The sequence below is a fragment of the Marmota marmota genome, unplaced genomic scaffold (assembly GCF_001458135.2).
Source record: "Marmota marmota marmota unplaced genomic scaffold, marMar, whole genome shotgun sequence".
Classification (NCBI taxonomy): Eukaryota; Metazoa; Chordata; class Mammalia; order Rodentia; family Sciuridae; genus Marmota; species Marmota marmota.
In genome coordinates, this window is record NW_026000174.1 from 42,476,371 (window position 1) to 42,497,541 (window position 21,171).

Consider the following 21,171-nt stretch of genomic DNA (forward strand, 5'->3'; position numbering starts at 1 on the left):
GTGGAAGAATTTCCAGTGTTGCTGAAAATCAGAGGAGACTTCGGCTGAAAAACGGAGGAGACTTCGGAGCTGTTGCTGTTTCTGCTACTACAGCTTAGGCTAGCTGCCTGCAGAACTTACCTGGACTGTGATTTAAGCTAGCTGCCTGCAGAACTTACCTGGATTGTGATTTACCTGGACTGTGAGTTAATCTATTGAGACACAGCTTTACCTGGACTGAGACAACAAACTGTAATGTACAACAAATTGTTACTTGGTATCTTTGCTAACGGTGTCATTGCTGGTATAATTTTTCCAAGGGCTTCTTGCATGGAGCCATCGATTGGCTTGGTATTATGGCATTTTGTATCCTCCCTTTCTGTTTGTAGCAGGTTATTTATGGTGTTTCTGTAAAAACCACTATGGTCATTATTTAAATTAAACAAAAGGGGGAAATGTTACAGTCTGTAAACAAGTCAAAATAACACCTGGCATTTTGCCAGGAGAATGTTAGAGTTCGTAAACAAGTCTGGATGGTGCCTGGCAAAATGCCAGAGGGAGTGGTTTGAGAAGTAACAAAAGCGAGCCATTAAGTGTGGAGATTCCTTATTGGTTGACTGATGTATCTAGTTTATGGTAATTAGATAAGCTGTGTGGAATGTATAAATACTGCTCCTGTCCTGCAATAAACGGCTCCTACTCCTGCTGTATCAACGTACACAAGTTATTCGTCACCCTCCGCTTATTTTGCCCAGCCAGCCGGGCTGCGGCAGTATAAGCCTTAGCTAGGAAAGGAAAAATGAATTATTCCAATTCATGCTTCAAAACATTAGAAGAAATATAATCAATTAGGTTAAGAATGGCAGTATTAAATAAGGGAAGATCTATTGATTCAATACAAAAAATATGATCTGTAAGATTAAAACTGACATTAGAATGATTTATGATATCCCATACTATTTAAGATGGGGATATTTCTTATTGAGTTTTCCTGGTTTTGGATTTCATCAAAATTTTGGATCTTTAGAAGATGCCCTACACTTTTCAGCTTTACTGCTAAGGTTCCCTTAGTGTAAACATACCAGCACACATCTGATACAGTTCTGGAAGACCCCTTCCTACTAGCTTTCCAGTGGATCAGAGGAAATAGTTCCTAATTTGTCTATCTCTTAGCAACCGGGGACTCCCTGTTAAGGGGTGCACTCCCTTCGTGGAGTTTACAACATCTTGTATGCACAAGGTTTTTTGTTGGCTGCTTGGAATTATCCTCAGGAAATGCCTTCTATGGGTTCATATGTCTCTTTGGTCAGCTGTTCTTTCACTGATTTTAATCTATGAGTCCCTGCCTAGGTTAACTCCACCATCTTTCTTCCTGAAAGCTGTAATAGCTCATTTTTTCACAAAGGAAAATAAGTGTTAGTAAGGAATAGAAAAATTGGAATCCCCATAGATTTTTGGTCAGAATATCAAATGGTACAACTACTATAGAAAACATTTTGGCATTCAAAAAGGTAAATGTAAGAGTTACCCTATGACTCAGCACTTTCACTCCTAGGTATATATCCAAGAGAATTAAGATATATTCACACAAAAATATTTTTCATGAATGTTCATAGCAGCATTATTCATAATACATTTATGTGTAATGTCCAAATAGATAATCCATCTAGATAAGAAGTAGAATAGTGCTTGCCAGGAACTATAGGAAGTAAACGTGTCTATTTTAATGGATTTGAGGTTTCTTTTCAGAGTGATGAGAAAGATAGTTTCAAAATTGTGAATATTCTAAAAAACACTGAATGTAACACTTTAAAATAGTGAATTTTTGTTATGTGAATTTTATCTCAATAAAAATATGCATATGAGAAAACAACCTTTAGATGACATATAGTAGTTGCAGTATACTTTTTGTGCATCTTTTAAATGTTTTTAGCTTTTGAAAATGAAAAACCATTTTATCACTACAAAAATTTAAGTTATTGTAATTTCCATAATACTTAAAAAGTTGGGTTTTTTTTTAATATCTATTTTTTAGCTATAGGTGGTGGACACAATTCTTTTACTTCATTTTTATGTGGTGCTGAGGATCAAACCCAGTGCCTCACGTGAGCTAGGCAAGCGCTCTACCACTGAGCCACAACCCCAGCCCCACTTAAAAAGTTTTTTAAATTGTGAAATGCCTACTACAGGAGTAGATATATATTTAATAAAATAAATGAGAAAATATTTGTCTTTTTATTTTTTGCTTGTCTATTTTATAATTTAATCTTATTTAGATGTTTTAGCTGTGTTAATAAAAGTTCTTTTTTAAATTTCATTAATATCTATGCCCATTAATGTAAGAACATTTCACTATAAATTTGCATCTTTTGAACGATAAGAAACAATGCAATATAAATTTTAAAATGTTTATTCCATCTCTACAGAAAAAATTAATTTTCAATGTGGGTAACATTTGTCATAATTATTATTAAGTGACCCTGGAGTTGAAAAAGATGTTAATACAAATAGTTTAAATTTTACCTAATTCTGTTAATACACAAATGTACACTTCTAAGTAATCATTAAGCATAGTATAACATTTATTGGATATTTACTATGTAGCAAGCACCATTCTCTGAATTTTACATTTTTAACTCATTTATTCCTGAGGACAACTACTGAACTGAATACAATTTTTCCCATATGAATGGAGACATAGAGAGGTCTGGTAGATGGTCAGAGTTATCCCAGACACAGCTACTAGTGAAAAGTCAAGTTGTGAACCCAGATATTCTGGTTGCAGACTTCAAATTTATAAGCAGAATGCTATACTACATAATACTTTCATTGGAAAAAGATGTTACTTTGTATTTTACGGTACAAGTGCTTTGCTAGGTTTTGGAGCTTAAATGAAATAACTAATTTCTAATAGTGGCATGAATTATAATGTGAATTTACATTGATGTCATTTAGGAATTGACTAAAGTATGTGATAACTTATTTTTCAGCTGATTTGTTGATTTGAAACTAAATCTAAGTAATTGCAATTTAGACTAACATATAAAATTGTATTTATTAATGCAAAGCCCACATTATTTTATGATTCTGCTAATAAAAAAAATAAAAGCAAATAATTATATGTGTTTTCTTTCTCCAAGAAAATTCTGTTCATTTCTTTGTTTTAGTCACTTAATGGTCACCTTCCAAAATTGATAAATTGGAATTCAGTGTCCCTTCACTGAATCAGAGATTTTAAATTCTGTATTCATTGTTAAGAGACATAAGCTTGCAGGTGCAAAACTAACATTTGATGTGGGTAAAATAAATGTCTTTATTCTTAGTTGTTATTTCACCCATTATTTCAGTCAATGAGTTTTTTGAATTCTTGAATTACAAACTAGTAAACAGATTGTGCACATACTTTATTTTTACTTTGTGGAAAACATAACAGTAATTACAGTTCCAGACTTTGTTTTAAGTGTAAAAATTTTTTAGAAATCTGCATAGCCACTTGTTGGAATAGCATTTGCTTTTTTTGAGTAAAAATTCAAATATTTTTAAGTTCTATTTCATCATTAAAGCACTAAACTTCACATTTGATATTATACTTTCTCAGTTTTAGAAATATTTATATTATGTGATTTAATGCTTAAATCAATTCTAAGTTATTTGTTTTTTAATAAATTGGAATGTTCTAGTATTGTTAACATTATACTTCAAAAAATTGTCATATTTACCACATAAGTTCAATAATGTGTCATTCTGCTTTTTTAGGAACTCCCTGCACCATTACTTGATGATAATTATAAAAAAGAATTTGATGAAGAAGTTCGCGATCATCAAACACCAGAAACTAATACTAAGATGAAAATAGCTTGGCGATACCAGTTGTTACCCAAGATGAAGGTAAGTCAACATACAAACTATTTCTAAAATTTGCAAATATATTTGTTTTCATTTAATAGAATCTCTTGTTACTCCTCTTTTTCTTTAAATGCAATACAGATTTTATTTATTTATTTATTTATTTATTTATTTATTTATTTATTTAAATAACTAGACTTTTGTAGTACATTTGATCATAATGATATATTTCTTTGCAAATAAAATTTTGGCAGATTTTTTTTTATCAAAATAGATGATTTCATTTCATCCATAATCTCCACATAGAATCTTTTAAGATTGCAAACTAAAGTAAGTGAACTATTTGTATCTATTATGATTACCTGCCAATATTCAATGTAAGTGGTGGTTCCTTTCAAGTATTATTTTTATTCCTATACATTTTCAACTATTAACATTTTCAAACTCCAAGACAAAAAAATGTCAATAAATCTGTCTACTGAAGTTTATAAACTCTGCTCTTCATGAATTCTCTGTTCATTTTTTAACTTCCTCATTAAGTAGATTGTTCACTTCATACACTTTTTAAAACACTTTAATGTCTATCAGACTTTATCATTTTATCATTGATAGGAAGGAGAGGAAAATTCTAATCTGGATAAAACTTTGTTCTCATAGTCCACCCCTTTCCAGTCTTCCACCTTGACATTATCTTTCCCAAGGACCAGAATATGTTTTTTATTTCGTTTGTTTGTTGTTTTGGGGTATAGGGATTGAATACAGAGTTAACCATTAAGCCTCATCTCTAGCCCTTTTATACTTTTATTTAAAGACAAGGTCTTGCTACGTTGATGAGGCTGTGTTTGAACTCATAATCCTCCTGCCTCAGCCTCCTGAGCTGCTAGGATTACTGGTGTGTGCCACCATACCTGGCCTAGGAATACGTTCTAAGTACCCTTTAACTTAAAATGCCTCATTTGGTTTTCTGTGTCTATTGTCCCCTTTTAAATGTATGGCAGATTGTCAGTTGTTATTATGACTGCCAAAATCAGACAGGGCCTTAGAATTCTTTTTTTCTTTTCTTTTTTTTTTTTTTTAACGGCCTTAGAATTCTTCTGTGCAGAATGTTTTGAGTGGTCTCTTTTTTAAAAAAATGGGCAAAAAATATAAAAAGGAAATTTAGGTGGCTCTTAAACCTACAAGATCAGATGTCCAATTGCACTTGTAGTAGAAGAAACTAAATTAAAACTACACTGACCTGGTATTTTTCTCTTTACAGATAAATGGTGATCTAAAAAGTTTTTCACTGTTTAGCAAAAGTCAGGGAAAACCAGTACTCTCATCTTTGCTAGTGGAAATGTACATAGGTACAGCTTCTGTGGAGGGTACTTTGGTAGTATCCTTCAAAATTATAAAAACATATATCCTTTGATTCTTGTAGAAATTTACATCATGAATTTGTTTACTTAGTTATAAAATGAAAGATTGTGAGCTTTTCATGCAGCATATCTTAATAGCAAAAGATTGGAAATAACTTGTCTATCAGTAAGCAACTAAGTATAGTTGAACTGTAGAATGCTATATACTTATATTAAAAAAATAAAAGAAAGATCTGTGTAATCAAATACTGTTACAGACATACTTGGGTGTGATTGAGAACTGAATATAAAAGGTCAGGATAAATATATTAGTCTGCTTTGGAAAGTGTGAGTTAAGTAATGGAGATTAAAACAGATAGGAAATTTAGAACTAGCACTTGAGAACCCTAATGGCAAAGAACTGCGTGTCTTTAATCTGGAAGTTTTATTTAGTAACTGGGCTTAACAGTGATTCTTTTTTGTAAATAGTAACTTGTATTCTAATTTTTCTACTGATTGTGTTGTAAAAGAGTTAATAATGAACATAAACTATGAGGTAAATGTAGCTTTTTTGTAAAGCTAAATTTTAAATTATATACTTCACTTGTTTCTTCCATTTTCTTTATTTTTACTTATATCTCAGATATTGGTCTTTCCATTGGTCTTTGACATTCTTCAAGTAAAACAGCAAAAATGCAAGCAACTGAAATTTTTAAGCCCTCTCTTTTTTGGCTTATTATGAAGTCTATTTAGAATTGGAAAGACAGTGCTTGGTTTGTTTATAAGTTCATTGTCTCTTTATAAATTGTAATTTTGAAAAATACTCCTTCCCCTTTCACTTGGGATAATATTTCTGTCCCCTTTTACATATAAGTAGTGCTGATTACATTCTTCCTTTTAGAGAGTGGTATATCGGCCATTGCCTTGATTTTCTATGAATATAAATTTCCTCAAGGTTGAATATTAACAAATAAATTCAGTAATCGGTTTTCAAAATTTAAAGCTTTAGTGTTTTGAAAATTGTGCTCTTCTTACAACGTTTTCTGCAGGTTATTCTTCCATTTTCTCCAGGTGATTTCTAAAATATTACTTTATCATGACTTCCTTTGTCAGCTGATATAAAATAAAGCTACTCTCTCTATTTCATTGCCTTCACTGCTTTATTTTACTTACCAGCATTAAATCTAGCAGATGATATGTTTATTTTAATATTTATCTATATTCTAGAATGTGAGCTCAGTGGGAGAAAGAGACTTTGACTCTTTTATTTTACTGAAATGTAGTTGGTGTTCAATAGTCATTTGTTGGATACATGAATGAATGAATTATATATTATGTAAGTTAAATGTTAAACTGAGTTTAATTGCATCAGTTAATACTATAAGAATGAATTTATTTTGACTTGACAGTCAATGGTCAAACTTAAGTATTTACAAGTAAGTTCTGTCAATTTTTAGAAAACAATCATGTTCTGACTTTGAAATGTCACCAGCATTGTATATTTGTCTGTCATGGTATTTTATATTTTGCATTGCTGGGGATCGAACCCAGGGCAATAGGCAAGTGCTCTTACAAATATACTGTATTCCCTGCCCCGTAGTAATTTTATATATGATGATTTATCAAGACTTCCTTCATCACTCATTATTATCTGCTTTCTAAATCTAGGCCTTACTTTGCCATTCCCAGTTTAAACAAACAAAACAGAAAACCCCGCTTTTCTATTATTTTCTTTGGACAAAATGTTTTACTATGGCTTAGTCCAAAACCAGGTATGTAGATTAGCAGATAGAGCCAATATATGTTGTCAACAAGTCTTCATAGTGTAACAACATTGCCATTTAGGGAATGCAGGAAAGGGTAAGGATATACACACTTAAATCAGTAACAATAGCTTAGTAATATAAATCACTGCCTTATCCATTTCAAAAAACATATAGTTTTTCAAAGCAACCTCACTATGTGATTTTGAGTCTCTATCCAAGGTGTCCTCTTCTTTCCTGTCTAATCATCAATGCTGTTCCCTCCTCATTTCACAAATTATTAGCCTACAGTATATTCTGAGATTTAATTGTCAGTATTGTAAAGCTCTACTACCATGGCCTACTATGCCTCCAGCAATTCATAGCAGTGTATTATTATGTCCTTATTATGTTAAATTCTGTTTACACTTTGGTTTTTATCTTAGTGGTTCAGTCAACAATCCTTGTGATAGATGCATACATCTGTGGATGACTGACAAATTTCATTTTCTCAATAAGGCACTGTAACTGCAAAAGTGTAACTACAAAAGTGTGGATCTTTAGTGAATCATGACACAATAATAATAATTAACAACATTTGCACAGTGCTTTACAATTTACAAAATATTCATAGTCAGTATTGCATTAGATTCTCACAACAGCCTAATGAAATTATTAGTTCCAGTTCTGTGATCGAACTGAGACTCAAAGTGCTGTAGTAACTGTTTAGATTCTTGTTGTATCTTATATTGATAAAAAAGGAATGAGAAAAATGGTAAGAAAATGTCGTGTTTAGATTATTTGTGACTCAGCTCTTTTCCGAAAGTTTTGTTTATTTCTAATATACTGGAGGTTGGGTATGGTCTTATTTTATTGTTAGGTTTTTTGTTTGTTTGTTTTGCACCCCATCACAGGTCATTTTCTTTGGGCATAGTAAATTTTTATTTACTATTCCATTTTATTTTCTTCCACAGATAACAAAGTTAAAAGTAGTTTATGAATGTGAAATAAAAGTTATAATGTAAAACTACAGCAATATGTTCTCAAACTTAATAAACTGCTTATCAACTTTAATTTGGTCTTTTTTACATGCATATTTTGTTATGAAGTTGATGACAGTTGAATTTAACATAGTCACAGCATTTAGCCAATCTTTTTTTTTCTAATAAATATTTAAATCTTTCTTTCCTTCCTCCCCACCCCTTTTACAGTTTCTAAGCCTGGAAAGATTTGTGTCTTAGAAATCTGATTATATTTTAATACTGTGTCTTGAGTAGAAAAAATTTGCAAAATTTTTTTTTATAATGAATATATTTGTTTTCTTTTTTTTAGAGACTAAAGTCTTTAATGAGTAATAAAATTTTGTGTCTACCTTGTTAATATTTTAACTATCCTATCTAATCTTAATTTCTAAATAATTTAATAATTATAAGGAAAAAAGCTTCCATTTTTATTTTTACATTTTAATGAATTATTTGTGTTCTGCATTTAAACTGTCACAGCATGAAATCAATTTTCTGCCTTAATTCATCACAAATCTCAGATTTCTATCACATTAATATTGTAATTAGAAACATTAATAGAAACGGCAACTTAAAAAGCATACTTTTCTTCTTGGCAATTTAGCATATTTCTCTGAGTGCATAGGACTTCAAGAACTTTCAGTCCACTAATAAATTTATTAACTCAAACTTAAAAGAAGTAGAAAGTCTCTTTCTTTCTCTCTCCCCATGGTCAGTCTGCTAAAATAGATTATTCATGCTTATTTGATTCAGGTAGGCTTTTGCAAGCTTCCCTACTAGGCCTGGGAATGTGGTACATTGAGGCCTTTTCAGAGGCTTCTGACATAGACCAGGCTTTTATTGCATGGTGTTTTATTATAGCCAAATCCTAGTCTCCACCCAGTTTGTAGGCACTCTGCTTATTCTTTTGAATCAGGAAAGGTTATCACCTACCTTAATCCATGCTGGTGCATGGATTAAGGACACCAGTGTGCCCCAGGATTCTCAAAGAGGATCCTGGAAACTTCTGGTTTCTTCTTTTTTGCTGTCTTTACTAAATTCTATTGGGCCTTAGGGGGATTTGCATCTGAAATGAGCAACCTGGTGTTTTTCTCAATGAAGACATCAGATCAAAGTTCAGTTAGTCAAGGCCTTTCTATAAAACATTAAGGGGGCTTGGACTTACACAATAAAAAGATGAGCTCTAGCAGAGATTGCAGTAAAAACATTCTGAACTATAATCCGGATAAAGAATAGATTATAGGCCAGAGAATAAACCTTGTTTAAGACTAATGCTAAGACCTTGCTTTAAACTAATAACTTTACATTTAAAAACTTTATCCCCTGTTTTTAAGAAACATTTTAATGTCATAATTTATTTGTCAATACTTTCAAAGCAAATGAACAAATCATGTTTTGGAAGCCACAATTCTATATATATTTTAGCATTGAAAAGACCAGATTGAAGCCAACTGCAGACCTCTTTCATTAATGAAAATAAGTAGCACTTTATGTAGGGATAAACAGTCATTTTATTGAGGAAGTAAATGTCAAACCCACAAACTAAATATGAAAAAAAAAATGCTTCCATTAAATTTAAAATGTTTTATTAAATGTTACTTTATAATTTGATGTTTATAAGCACTTAAGAATATGAATCTTTGAAATCTTAGATGCAAATGTGTAATGGCAAGCAAATTTGTTATCTAAATTTAAAAATTGTCACTTAGTAACATATGAAACTACTATGTGTAGTTCTTTTATTTCTGTAGAAATTATCTAGTTTTGTTGGATGTTTTAAAATTTTCCTGTTTTGTAGCATTAAAGACAATGGAAATTATATAAGATTATATCAATGGAAATTATATAAGATAATATCAGAGCTATTGCTAGAAGCTATTGCCAGGTGGAATTTCTTTACATTTGAGCTTGGAGTGAGAGAGGGGGAGAGAGTAGAGAGAGGGAGAGAGAGAGAGAGGTGGAAAACAGCCCATGCAAAGCAATATTTTTGTTATGAGACTTTTACTAACCTGTGTAAATAAATTCAGTGTCAAGAGTTACTAGAATTTTTTAGGAGAAAGATAATTTGATGGAGAAATCATTAATAGAGAACACAAAACAAATTATTGAACTAATGATTATGCAAAGTTCTGATTGATCTAATATAGCTTACATACGTATTTCTACTTGATCATGTGCCTGTTCCTTTCTGGAGTATTGTACATTTTATGGTATAAGCTTAATTCTAAATTCCTAGGAAATGTTGAATATGCTCATATATTATGAACATTTAGTTTTAAAATGATACTCACTTTAATGTTTGAATACCTGGCTTCTTTTTGAGTTTCACCAATGAATTAACTTGGCTTAAATTTGCATTTAGTTTTTTAGCAACTTCATATTTAATTTGTCATTAAAGCTTTAACAGCTGCATATTTTTAATTTGTCATTAAAACCTAAAATCTTAAACATAAGAATTATGTGTATTAAAATTTTTAACTTAGAAAAGTATACAGTATAGAAAAAAAGAGGTGTTTAAATTCTTACTAAACTTAGGAACTACTAACAGTGAAGAAATATGAATGATGAAAAGCTTAATTCCTAGCTATACATAGTTTAAATAATAAAGGTGATTGTACCCTTCTTTGAAACTTAATAAGTATATATATATTAGCTCTTCCTTATTAGCATTAAAATACATAAAATCCTATTAGCATTAAAATGCATAAGTGTAGCATTGTTTTGCAGGATATAAGACAAAGAAATTGTAGTTTAAAAATAATTTTTGAGCAACCCTGGGGTTTTTTGGCAGACTGGACCAGTATCATCTTCAAGATTTGGTCACTATTATGATGTATCAAAAAGGATGCCACAAGAACTACTGGAGGCTTCAAATTGTCATGGATTTTTTCTTCCACAAAAAATGTCTTCAAATCTTAAAGTAGAACCCTGGTAAGTTAATGTTCCATGTAATAGCAAATTTCAATTTCAAAAATTAATAGAATGCTTTTTTCTACCATACTTTCTGAAGTAATGCATATCTAAAGGTATAATAGTAAATACTGGCTTTCTGCATAATATGTAACCTTAATTATACATATGTTTCACAGGATTTCATTGTACGTTGTTTCCTTCTTTCCTTCCTTCCTTCCTTCCTTCCTTCCTTCCTTCCTTCCTTCCTTCCTTCTTTTTTTTCCTGGTCACATAACTATTACATCAACTATTACTTTAATTTGCAACTAGAAAACTCTGGTTGCCAGCCTGATCACAATCCTCGCTGGATTTATTTTCAATAAAATGTGAAACAGTTCTAAATCAGGATATTTTAACCCAAATAAATATTTAAGGATGATAATACCAGGGGAAATGTTATGAAATAATGCTGCTTGTTCAATATTTTGAAGTATCTCTCAAAAGGAAAACAAGTATATATTTTCCATTACTTATTTATTAAGACTTTCTAGTTGTGCTGTAAATAAAATAACCTGTATGATTTTAGGTAACAAGAGAATTTAGAGTTTGAATATTACAATGAAGATTTTTAAATATTAAAACAACATAACCTGCTTATACTGCTAAGAATTTATTAAAGCAGAGCTCTGAAAATTACAGGACTTGATATTGAATAATTTATAAATTCTTAAGAATATTTAATTTCAGTTCTTACTAGAGTAAACTGTGAATAGATTGTGGCCTCTATTTTCTTCAGCATTATAAAACCATTTCTTTTAAAGCAAAATGAGTTATTAAATGTAGATATTTAATAGACAGGAAATTGTGAACTGAAATGACTTTAAAATCATATTCTTTTTTCTAGAATTAAATTGGGAGAATTTAGTGAGGACTGTTCTTCTTATTAAATCTGTTTCGAAAAATGTTCTTCACTTTCTAATAGGGTTAGATAATTAGTATAGGCTAAAGACTTGGCAAACATGAGACTTTAATGTTGTTTTAGTATTAATAGCTAACATCAATGAATGATTACAATGTGTCAGTCACACTACTACATACTTTACTTCTATTATCTTGTATAGCCCTTGTATTAACCCTATAAAAGCATGTATTCCTGTTTTCCAGAAAATATTGAAAATCTCAGAAGTGATTTATCTGAAGCTTAATTATTAAGTGATAGAAACAGGACTAATCTGTCAGATCTATCCCTTTCTTTTTGCTTTATTACTTCATAAGATTTTGGTTCCTTTCACTTTTAACTTTTTGTGTTATGGAGGAAAGAGTACTGAGAAAGGATTGGGGAGGAGGGGTGTGTTCTGATGCTGAGTTCATTCTACTGTTAGCCTTGAGCACATCTCACGAATTCATTGAAAATCAATTTCCTCATGGAAAAATTGGGAGTGAGGAAAAAGGGAAACACCACCTACTCTACCTGTATCAGTAATTTTTTGTTAAGTTGGAATGACTATATTGCTCTTACTAGGTCTCAACTTTTGCCACAGACTGAACCAAACATGCATATACCTGCAGGCTTGGGAAATAGGTCAAAATAACTTGTCCATAATTTCTCAAATGGCAAATGGTAGAACTCGGATTCAAAGTTAATTCTCCCTGACTCCAGATTCTTTTTTTTTAAACAAGCAACCAAAACTTATTTTATTATGGAAAATTCTCTAAAGTCTCTCTTTGAAGAAGGAGTGATATCATAAGGAAGAATTATTATTGAAAACAAAGCAGTACTTTGGAAAAAGATTGCAGAAAGATCTACCATTTCTTGTAATTGGTGGAACTCATAATTGTGTAATTCAAAAGAGAATGTCTATAAATAAACTTTCTTTGACTGTAAAACCAGAATGTGCTTCAATAATGTACTTAATTTAAATTGGAAGCAAACATTTTTTTTTCTTTAATTAGAATTTGTCAATGCTTTGTTCCTCAGAAATCAGTTTGATCTTGGGAGCTTTTCATGAATGTTAAAGATAGTTCTCCTGGGTCCCTTCCTTCTTTTAGGTTGAATTTTTGTGATTGCCTGTATATTATATTCTTAATTCAGTTCTTTTTTGTTTTGTTGTTCTAATTAGTTATACATGACAGTAGAATGCGTTTTGACACATCATACATAAATGGAGTATAACTTCTCATTTTTCTGGCTATAAAAGATATAGAATCACACTGGTCATATAATCATATATGCACATAGGGTATATCTGATTCATTCTCCTATCCTTCGTACACCTATCCCCCATCCCCCATTCACCCCCTCTCTCTAATTCAAAGTATCTCTATTCTTCCCTAGCTCCCCCCCCCCCACCTTGGGAATTAGCATTCACATACCAGAGAGAACATTCAGCCTTTGGTTTTCTGGGATTGACCTATTTCACTTAACATGATATTCTTCAGCTCCATCCATTTGCCATAATTTCATTCTTCTTGAAGGCTGAGTACTATTCCATTGTGTATATATACCACATTTTCTTTATCCATTCATCTGTTGAAAGGCATCTAGGTTGGCTCCATAGCTTGACTATTGTGAGTTAGGGGGTTTTAAAAATTGATGTGGTTGTGTCACTGTAGTATGCTGATTTTAAGTCATTTGGGTGTAAACCAAGGACTGGGATAGCTGGTCAAATGGTGGTTCCATTCCAAGTTTTCTAAGGAATCTCCATACAGCTTTCCATAATGGTTGCACCAATTTGCAGTGCCACCAAAAATGTATGAGTGTACCCTTTACCTCCCATCCTCGCCAACATTTATTGTTGCTTATATTCTTGATTTATTGCCATTCTGACTGGAGTGAGATGAAAGTGTAGTTTTGATTTCATTTCTGTAATTACTAGAGATGTTGAACATTGTTTCATATATTTGTTGATTGATTATAATTCTTCTGTGAAGTATGTGTTCAGTTCCTTGGCCCATTTTTTGATTGGGTTATTTGGGTTTTTGATGTTAAGTTTTTTGAGTTCTTTATATATCCTAAAGATTAGTACTCTATCTGATGTGCATGTGGTAAAGATTTTATCTTATTCTATAGGCTACTTTTTCACATTATTGTTTCCTTTGCTGAGAAGAAGCTTTTTAGTTTGAATCCATCCCATTTATTGATTCTTTATTTTATTTCTTTTGCTTTAGGGGTCTTGTTAAGGAAGTCAGTTTGTAAGCCAACATGATGAAGATTTAGGCCTACTTTTTCATCTGTTAGGTGCAGGATCTCTGTTCTAGTGCCTAAGTCTTTGATCTACTTTTGAGTTGAGTTTTATGCAGGATGAGAAATAGGGATTTAATTTCATTTTACTGCATATGGATTTCCAGTTTTCCCAGTACCATTTTTTGAAGAGGCTATCTCCAATGTATGTTTTTGGTACCTTTGTCTAATATAAGAAAACCATATTTATGTTGTCTCTGTGTCCTCTATTCTGTACCATTGGTCTACACGATGATTTTGGTGCCAATACCATGCTGTCTTTGTTACTATAGCTTTATAGTATAGGTTAAGGTCTGGTATTATGATGCCTCCTGCTTCACTCTTCTTGCTACGTATTGCTTTGGCTATTCTGGGTCTCTTATTTTTCCAAATGAATTTTATGATTGCTTTTTTCTAATTCTATTAAGAATGTCATTGGGATTTTAATAAGAAATGCATTAAATCTGTATTATGCTTTTGGTAGTATGGGCATTTTGACAATATTAATTCTGCCTATCTAGGAACTTAGGAAATCTTTCCATCTTGTAAGTTTCTCTTCAATTTCTTTCTTTAGTGTTCTATAGTTTTCATCGTAGAGGTCTTTCACTTCTTTTGTTAAATTGATTCCCAAGTTTTTTGTTGTTGTTGTTGTTGGTTGGTTGGTTTGTTTTCTTTTGAAGCAATTGTGAATGGGGTAGTTTTCCTAATTTCTCTTTCAGTGGATTCATCACTGATGTATAGGAATGCATTTGATTTATGGGTGTTCGTTTTATATCCTGTTACTTTGCTGAATTCATTTATGAGTTTTAGAAGTTTTCTGGTGGAATTTTTTGGATCTTCTAAATATAGAATCATGTCATCAGCAAATAGAGATAGTTTGATTTCTTTTCCTACTCATCCCTTTAATTTCTTTCTTCTGTCTAATTGCTCTGGCTATAAGGACGATATTGAATAGAAGTGGTAAAATAGGGGATACGGATATAGCTTAGTTGGTATAGTGCTTGCCTCACATGCACAGGCTCTGGGTTCAATCCCCAGCACCAAAAAAAAAAAAAAGTGAAAAAGGCATCCTTGTCTCGTTCCAGTTTTTAGAGGAAATGCTTTCTCAATTTTTTTCTGTTCAGATTGATGTTGGCTTTGGGTTTAGCATATTAGCTTTTACAATGTTGAGTTATGTTCCTACTATCCCTAGTTTTTCTAGTATTTTAAACATGAAGGGGTGCTGTATTTTGTCAAATGCTTTTTTGCATCTATTGAGATGATCATATAATTCTTGTCTTCAAGTCTATTGATGTGATGAATTATATTTATTGATTTCTGTATGTTGAACCAACCTTGTATCTCTGGGATGAACTCCCCTTGATCGTGGTGCACTATCTTCTTAATATATTTTTGTATGTGATGTGCCAGAATTATATTGAGGATTTTTGCATCTATGTTCATCAGAGATATTGGTCTGAAGTTTTCTTTCCTTGATATGTCTTTGTCCGATTTGGGTATCAAGGTGATGCTAGCTTCAAAGAATGAGTTTGGAAGGCTTCCCTCCTTTTCTATTTCCTGGAATAATTTGAAGAATATTGGTGTTAATTCTGCTTTGAAGGTCTTGTAGAACCCAGCTGAGAATCTGCCTGACTTCAAATTCTGTGTTAGTAATAGTAATACTGCCTCCAGTCATGGAGTGCTTAGGTAAATAAATGTAAAACATGGACTGGGGATGTAGCTCAGTAGTAGAGGAATTACCTAGTATGTATGAGGCCCTGGGATCAATCTCCAGCAACACAAAGGGAAAAAGAAAAGTAAAATGTGCAATAAGTATAATGTAATTAAACAACAAAATATACAGTGTAACTTTTGTATTTTAAAACATATATTTTAAGATTAAAACTTTTTTATGTTAGAAAGTATAAAGTTTTTTATTCATTCATTCAACAACTAAAGAAGGAAAGCAATTAACTTTGGTCAAATACACTATCAGGGTTTGACCATGGCTGATTTTATATAATTCTCTCAACAACACTTGGAAAAAAGTAATACTATCTCCATTTTCTAGGTAACTTGAAGTGGAGATGCTAACTTAACTTTCTCACCATTGTAGACTATAAATGACTAAGCTAATACCCAAAGCCTAGTTTCTAAAATACCAGTTCCATACTGCCTCCATTTACTAAAGCAATAAATGTTCAGCCCACCAAGCTGGTGCCAGAAAAATTATGCCTTGATTAGCTGCAAGGATAGATGCCAATAGACTTTAAAATATACATTTTCTGAACTTTTTTTTTTTTGAGAACTAGCAGTTTTGCACAGAATAGGAAAATTTATAGATTTTAATTATCAAGGCAGTATTTCATTTCATAGTAGTTAACTGATAATTCATTTATTTCATATTAAACTTAAATGCTTAATTAAATGTAATTAAACTTTAAACATGTAATTAAATTAATTTTGAAAATGGGTGCTTTACCATGTGAGATTTATTTTAATTTATGAAAAGCGTGTACTGATTTCACTAAAATGAACTTAACTGGTTCATTTCTAAAACAATAAAGCTAAGCCTTATAGTTGTCTGTACTTTTCCTATAATTAAGACTAGAGGATATAGCTGTGTCCTACTATCAAATGTAAGGATATAATATATAATTTCATAATTTCTAAAGGCACCATTGATAGCATGTATAGATTTTTTTATAGTAAGTGAAACTAAAGGTTATTTGAAATTTGCCATAATTAATTTAAAATTATTGGAGTTTCACCTATGGAAAATGTTCAAACATGCACTTTAAACTTTTAAATTAAAGACTAGGCATAAAAACTTCACATGTATATTATCAAGACAGTTTTGATATTTTATTGTCATAACTCAGATAATCTGAATCACAAAATAATAGATAATAAAGCTGATTTTGAGACTAATTCTGTAGTATAATGTTTTAAAAAATTGATATTGTTTAGATTTAAACTTTGTTAACAAGTCTATCTAAGCACAGTTTGGTTTCCTCACTAGAAAGATATTGCCATTCTTCAGAATTGGGACAATGTCTCAGCTTTCCTGTTGATCAACAAATCTAATATACTGCTTAGTCTCCTACTACTGACTGAATGGTCGTGTCCTTTTCAGTTCTGTGTTGAAGCCCTAACCCCAGGCAGGTGTTATTTGGAAATGGGGCCTTTGGGAGGCAGTTAGGTTTAGAGCAGTCAGGGGGGTGAAGCCCTGTTCTGATGGGATTGGTGGCCTTATGAAAGAGGGAGGGACACTAGAGCTCTCATTCACACCTGGAGTATGCACTAAGGAAACATCCTGTGAGCACATAGCAAGAAGGTTGCTGTCTGCAACCCAAATGGAGGGCACTCATTAGACACCAACCCAGCTAGCACCTTGATCTTGCACTTCCAGGCTCCAGGACTATGAGAAAATAAATTCCTATAATTTAAATAACCTAGTCTATGGCAACCTATGTTGATCTGTGGTGTTATATCTGTCTTAATCTGTGTTGTTGTAACAAAATATCTAGGATTATTTCATTTATGAAAAACAGAAATATTTTCTCACAGTTCTAGAGGCCACAAAGTCCAAGGCATTGGCAAGTTCAATTGTCCGGTGAGGGCTACTCTTTACAAGATGGCATCTATTGCTCTATCCTTTGGAGGAGAAATACTGTGTTCTTGTATGGTGGAAGGTGGAAGGACAGTCTGTCCAAATGCTGCAAGAAGACTCCTTTATAAGGACCTAGATCATTTTTAGGAAGGAGGGGTCCTTCTGGCCTAATTGCCTCTTATAGGCCCTACCTCTTAATACTGTCCCATTTGTAACACTTGATTTTTTTTTAAAAGGGCACATTCAAACCATCACAGAACCTGAGTTGGCTAATATACCTGTTATTTTTTAATTACAGGTACTCTTAAGTCTTGAAGGTTGAGTTTGCATATAATTGGTAGTAGGTAGAATGAATTTATTTTTATATGTTTCTTTGAATTTCAAGTTTATTTTTATGTATTTATCCAAACAATAACGAGTAATTTCTTGTATTAGCGAAGTTTTGTACAGGTTAAATTGAATGAACTAAATTCTGAGAAAACCAGTTTATCTTTCTAGGGGAATTTTTAATACAAAATCAATGGAGAGAGGATGGAAATATTACTTAATATTTTAGAAGTCATTCTAAAATTCCATTTCTTTTCCTCCCACATTTCCTTACCAGCTTAAATGGAACCTCACTCAGACTTCTGTGATATTTTCCTAGACCAGGTGTGGTTGTGCTCTCCATTTATTCCTACTTAGTTTCATTAATACTTCTGTCAAGTCACTTATCACATTACACTATGGAGAAAGAAAGAAAGCTTCTAGCCAAGACTAAAAATTCAGAAGTCATATAGCCATGGATGTATACTACATTAAACTTTATGAAAAGAATATAGTCAATGATATATTAATACAAAACTCAGAACTGATAGAAATGCACATGGAAATGTGAAGAGAGATTTTTCTTTTTATATATTCTTTTTCCAATTTTTTATTTATATATGACAGCAGAATGCATTACAATTCTGTTTTTGCATTATAATTCTTATTACACATATATACCACAATTTTTCATAAAGTATGTTGACACCAAATTCGTGTCTGCATACATGTACTTTGGATAATGATGTCCATCACATTCCACCATCCTTGCTAATCCCCTGCCCCCTCCTTTTTCTCCCACCCCTCCTCCCTGTGTAGAATTCATCTATTCCTCTCATGCTCCCCTTCCCTACTCTACTATGAGTCAGTCTCCTTATATTGGAGAAAACATTGTGTAAAGTAAAAAATAGTATCTGAAAATTTGAAGAGAGAACTTTTGTCCTGACCTTCTCTGTGACCCATGAAAAGAAATTATCTGAATCCATGTTTGCTTTTCATTTTTTCTCCCTTCTTTTCTTTAAGGGGAACATCAGGCACAGAGAGTTTGGTGGCTTATCCTACATCTCTAGAGATGCATGGTGTGCTATCTTCATTGTTATTTATGGTTTTTGTTTTATTACTTCCCACCTTACTCACCTATCCTGAGTCCAAGTATCTTCTCCATAAGAATGTTCTCTCCTGCTTACTTATGTCCTTCCAAATTTCTCTTTTTCAGTAAACTAATCTTTGACCTCTGACTCTCTTTCCCTCTCCTTCTCTCCATACATATTATCTATCATCAAGTCCTGTCAGCTAAATCTTCAAAATATATGTAGATATTACTTTATAACCTTTACCTTTAACATGCTAGCCAACATCACCCACACTTCTTACCAAAATTCCTGGGATAGCCCCTAATTGGTGTTAGTCTTAGCTCCTTGATGACTCCTGTTTTTCCAAAAAATATTCCTAGGGAACCTTCTAATATGGCATTATTCAATTGAACTTTTTGCAGTAGTGGAAATGCTTGATACCTGTGCTAAAAATCATAGCAGCTACTAGCCATGTGTAACTAATGAGTACTTCAATGTGACTGATGAGATTGAGGCACTAATTTTTTTTAATTTTACTTAATTAATTTAAATTTCAGAAGCTGCATGTAACGAAATGCCTACTTTGTTAGATATTCCAATTTTACAATATAACTCAGCTCTTATCACTACTGACTCAAACCCTCCAGTGACATATTGTCTCACAAAAGTAAATCCACATCTAACAGAGATTCTATAAGGCTTTGTTTAGTCTGACTGGTTTCCATCTCTGATCTCATTGATCTCGTTGGGGTTGAGGAGAGGAGAAAAATAGTAACAAGACTGTTTTCCAGTTTACTAATGTTAAAACTAAGATAGTGTCATTTACTAAAGTAAGTAAACATATATCCAACAATTCTTACTGAACCCCTTCTCTGAATTTAAACACCTTCTGTGAACCTAAACACCTATTATGAGCCTAGCATTATGCTAAACTCTAGGTTTATTATATTAAATAAATCAGCTGTTATTCTTGCCAATGTATAGCTTACAGACAGTGAGAAAGCATGCAAAATGTAAAAAGTAAACATGTATGCAATTAGGAATTTTGATAAATAATACTAGAAAGAGAAAAAAAAAGAACATTCTCCATGGACTACTACCTAAGCAGGAGGACAGGCAGTAGGGATACTTTGGTTGTGTTCAGGTAAGGCCCTTCTGAAGCTGAGACCTAAGGAATGAGAAGAAGACACTTATGAAAAGAGCACTAGCCCAAGAAGTATTCTTGGCAGAGGGAACAGCAGATATGCTAAGAAAGGAAAGAATTTGTTATGTTCAAGGACCTGAGAGGCTCTTGTGGCTGAAGTAGAATGAGTGATGTGAAGAGCAATATAGCGGATGGGTTCAGAGAGACAGGCAGAAATCACATCACCCTTTTAGGAAATTTCTTTGTGGGGGTAAGAGAAAGAACCATAATTAGAAGGAACTTGGAATGAGAGAAGATTTTTTTTTGTTATTGTTCTCTTTTGTTTTATTGAAACATTGATGGGAAAAATTCAATAGACAGGGAATGGATGAACATGTAGACAAAGAAATAGCATTTTTCTGAAGATATGAACTGATAATTTATCAGTGAAATAATAGGTGCAATCATCCACTGAGGAATGGACACTTAGCTCTTAGGAGTTTGGGTTCAGTGGGGGAAGATTTAGTTCTTAGACTAGAAGAATACAATAACTATAGAAATATCAAATGTTTATGATAGTACCAGTTTATCAGGCTGGATATCTTTCTTGCATCTGCACTGATTTCTAGGTACAAACGACTGACATTTGCCAAATAAAATCAAAAGAAGTAAGAGCAAATGGTAGAAGACTTACTAATCTTAATAGTGGGGATAAACAGAGCATAAGATGTTTATATTAGAACTATAAATCTGATGGAAGGTCTTCAATTAACTTAGAAGAAAATTCCAGGAGCTTGATAAAGACAGCCACTTAAAAGGATTGGCTAGATATAAAAGAAACATGGGTTCATTTGTTTGTTTTGTTTTTCTGGAAAGTAGAGTAGAAAGGGAATTTCAGTTTTCCTTTGGAGGCTAATGGGCACTGTTGCTCTTAGTAAGGTCTAAGACTGATGGTAGCTGCAAAAATTGTAGTAGTGACTGCAGACGGAAAACTCTGCTTTTTCTGCTAAGAGACCTGGGGCAGTTACTGGGTTTAGCA

The 21,171-nt window shown here is 32.3% G+C and overlaps 1 protein-coding gene across 1 annotated transcript in view; it reads left to right on the plus strand.

The window, feature by feature from the left end:
- Elp4 (elongator acetyltransferase complex subunit 4) overlaps positions 1 to 21,171 on the plus strand; it is a 245,169-nt gene that overhangs the window by 59,619 nt on the left and 164,379 nt on the right. The window contains exons 4-5 of the mRNA XM_048788542.1: positions 3,736 to 3,867; positions 10,718 to 10,857. Coding sequence (XP_048644499.1) covers positions 3,736 to 3,867; positions 10,718 to 10,857 — 272 coding nt within the window. The remainder of the gene's footprint in view (positions 1 to 3,735; positions 3,868 to 10,717; positions 10,858 to 21,171) is intronic.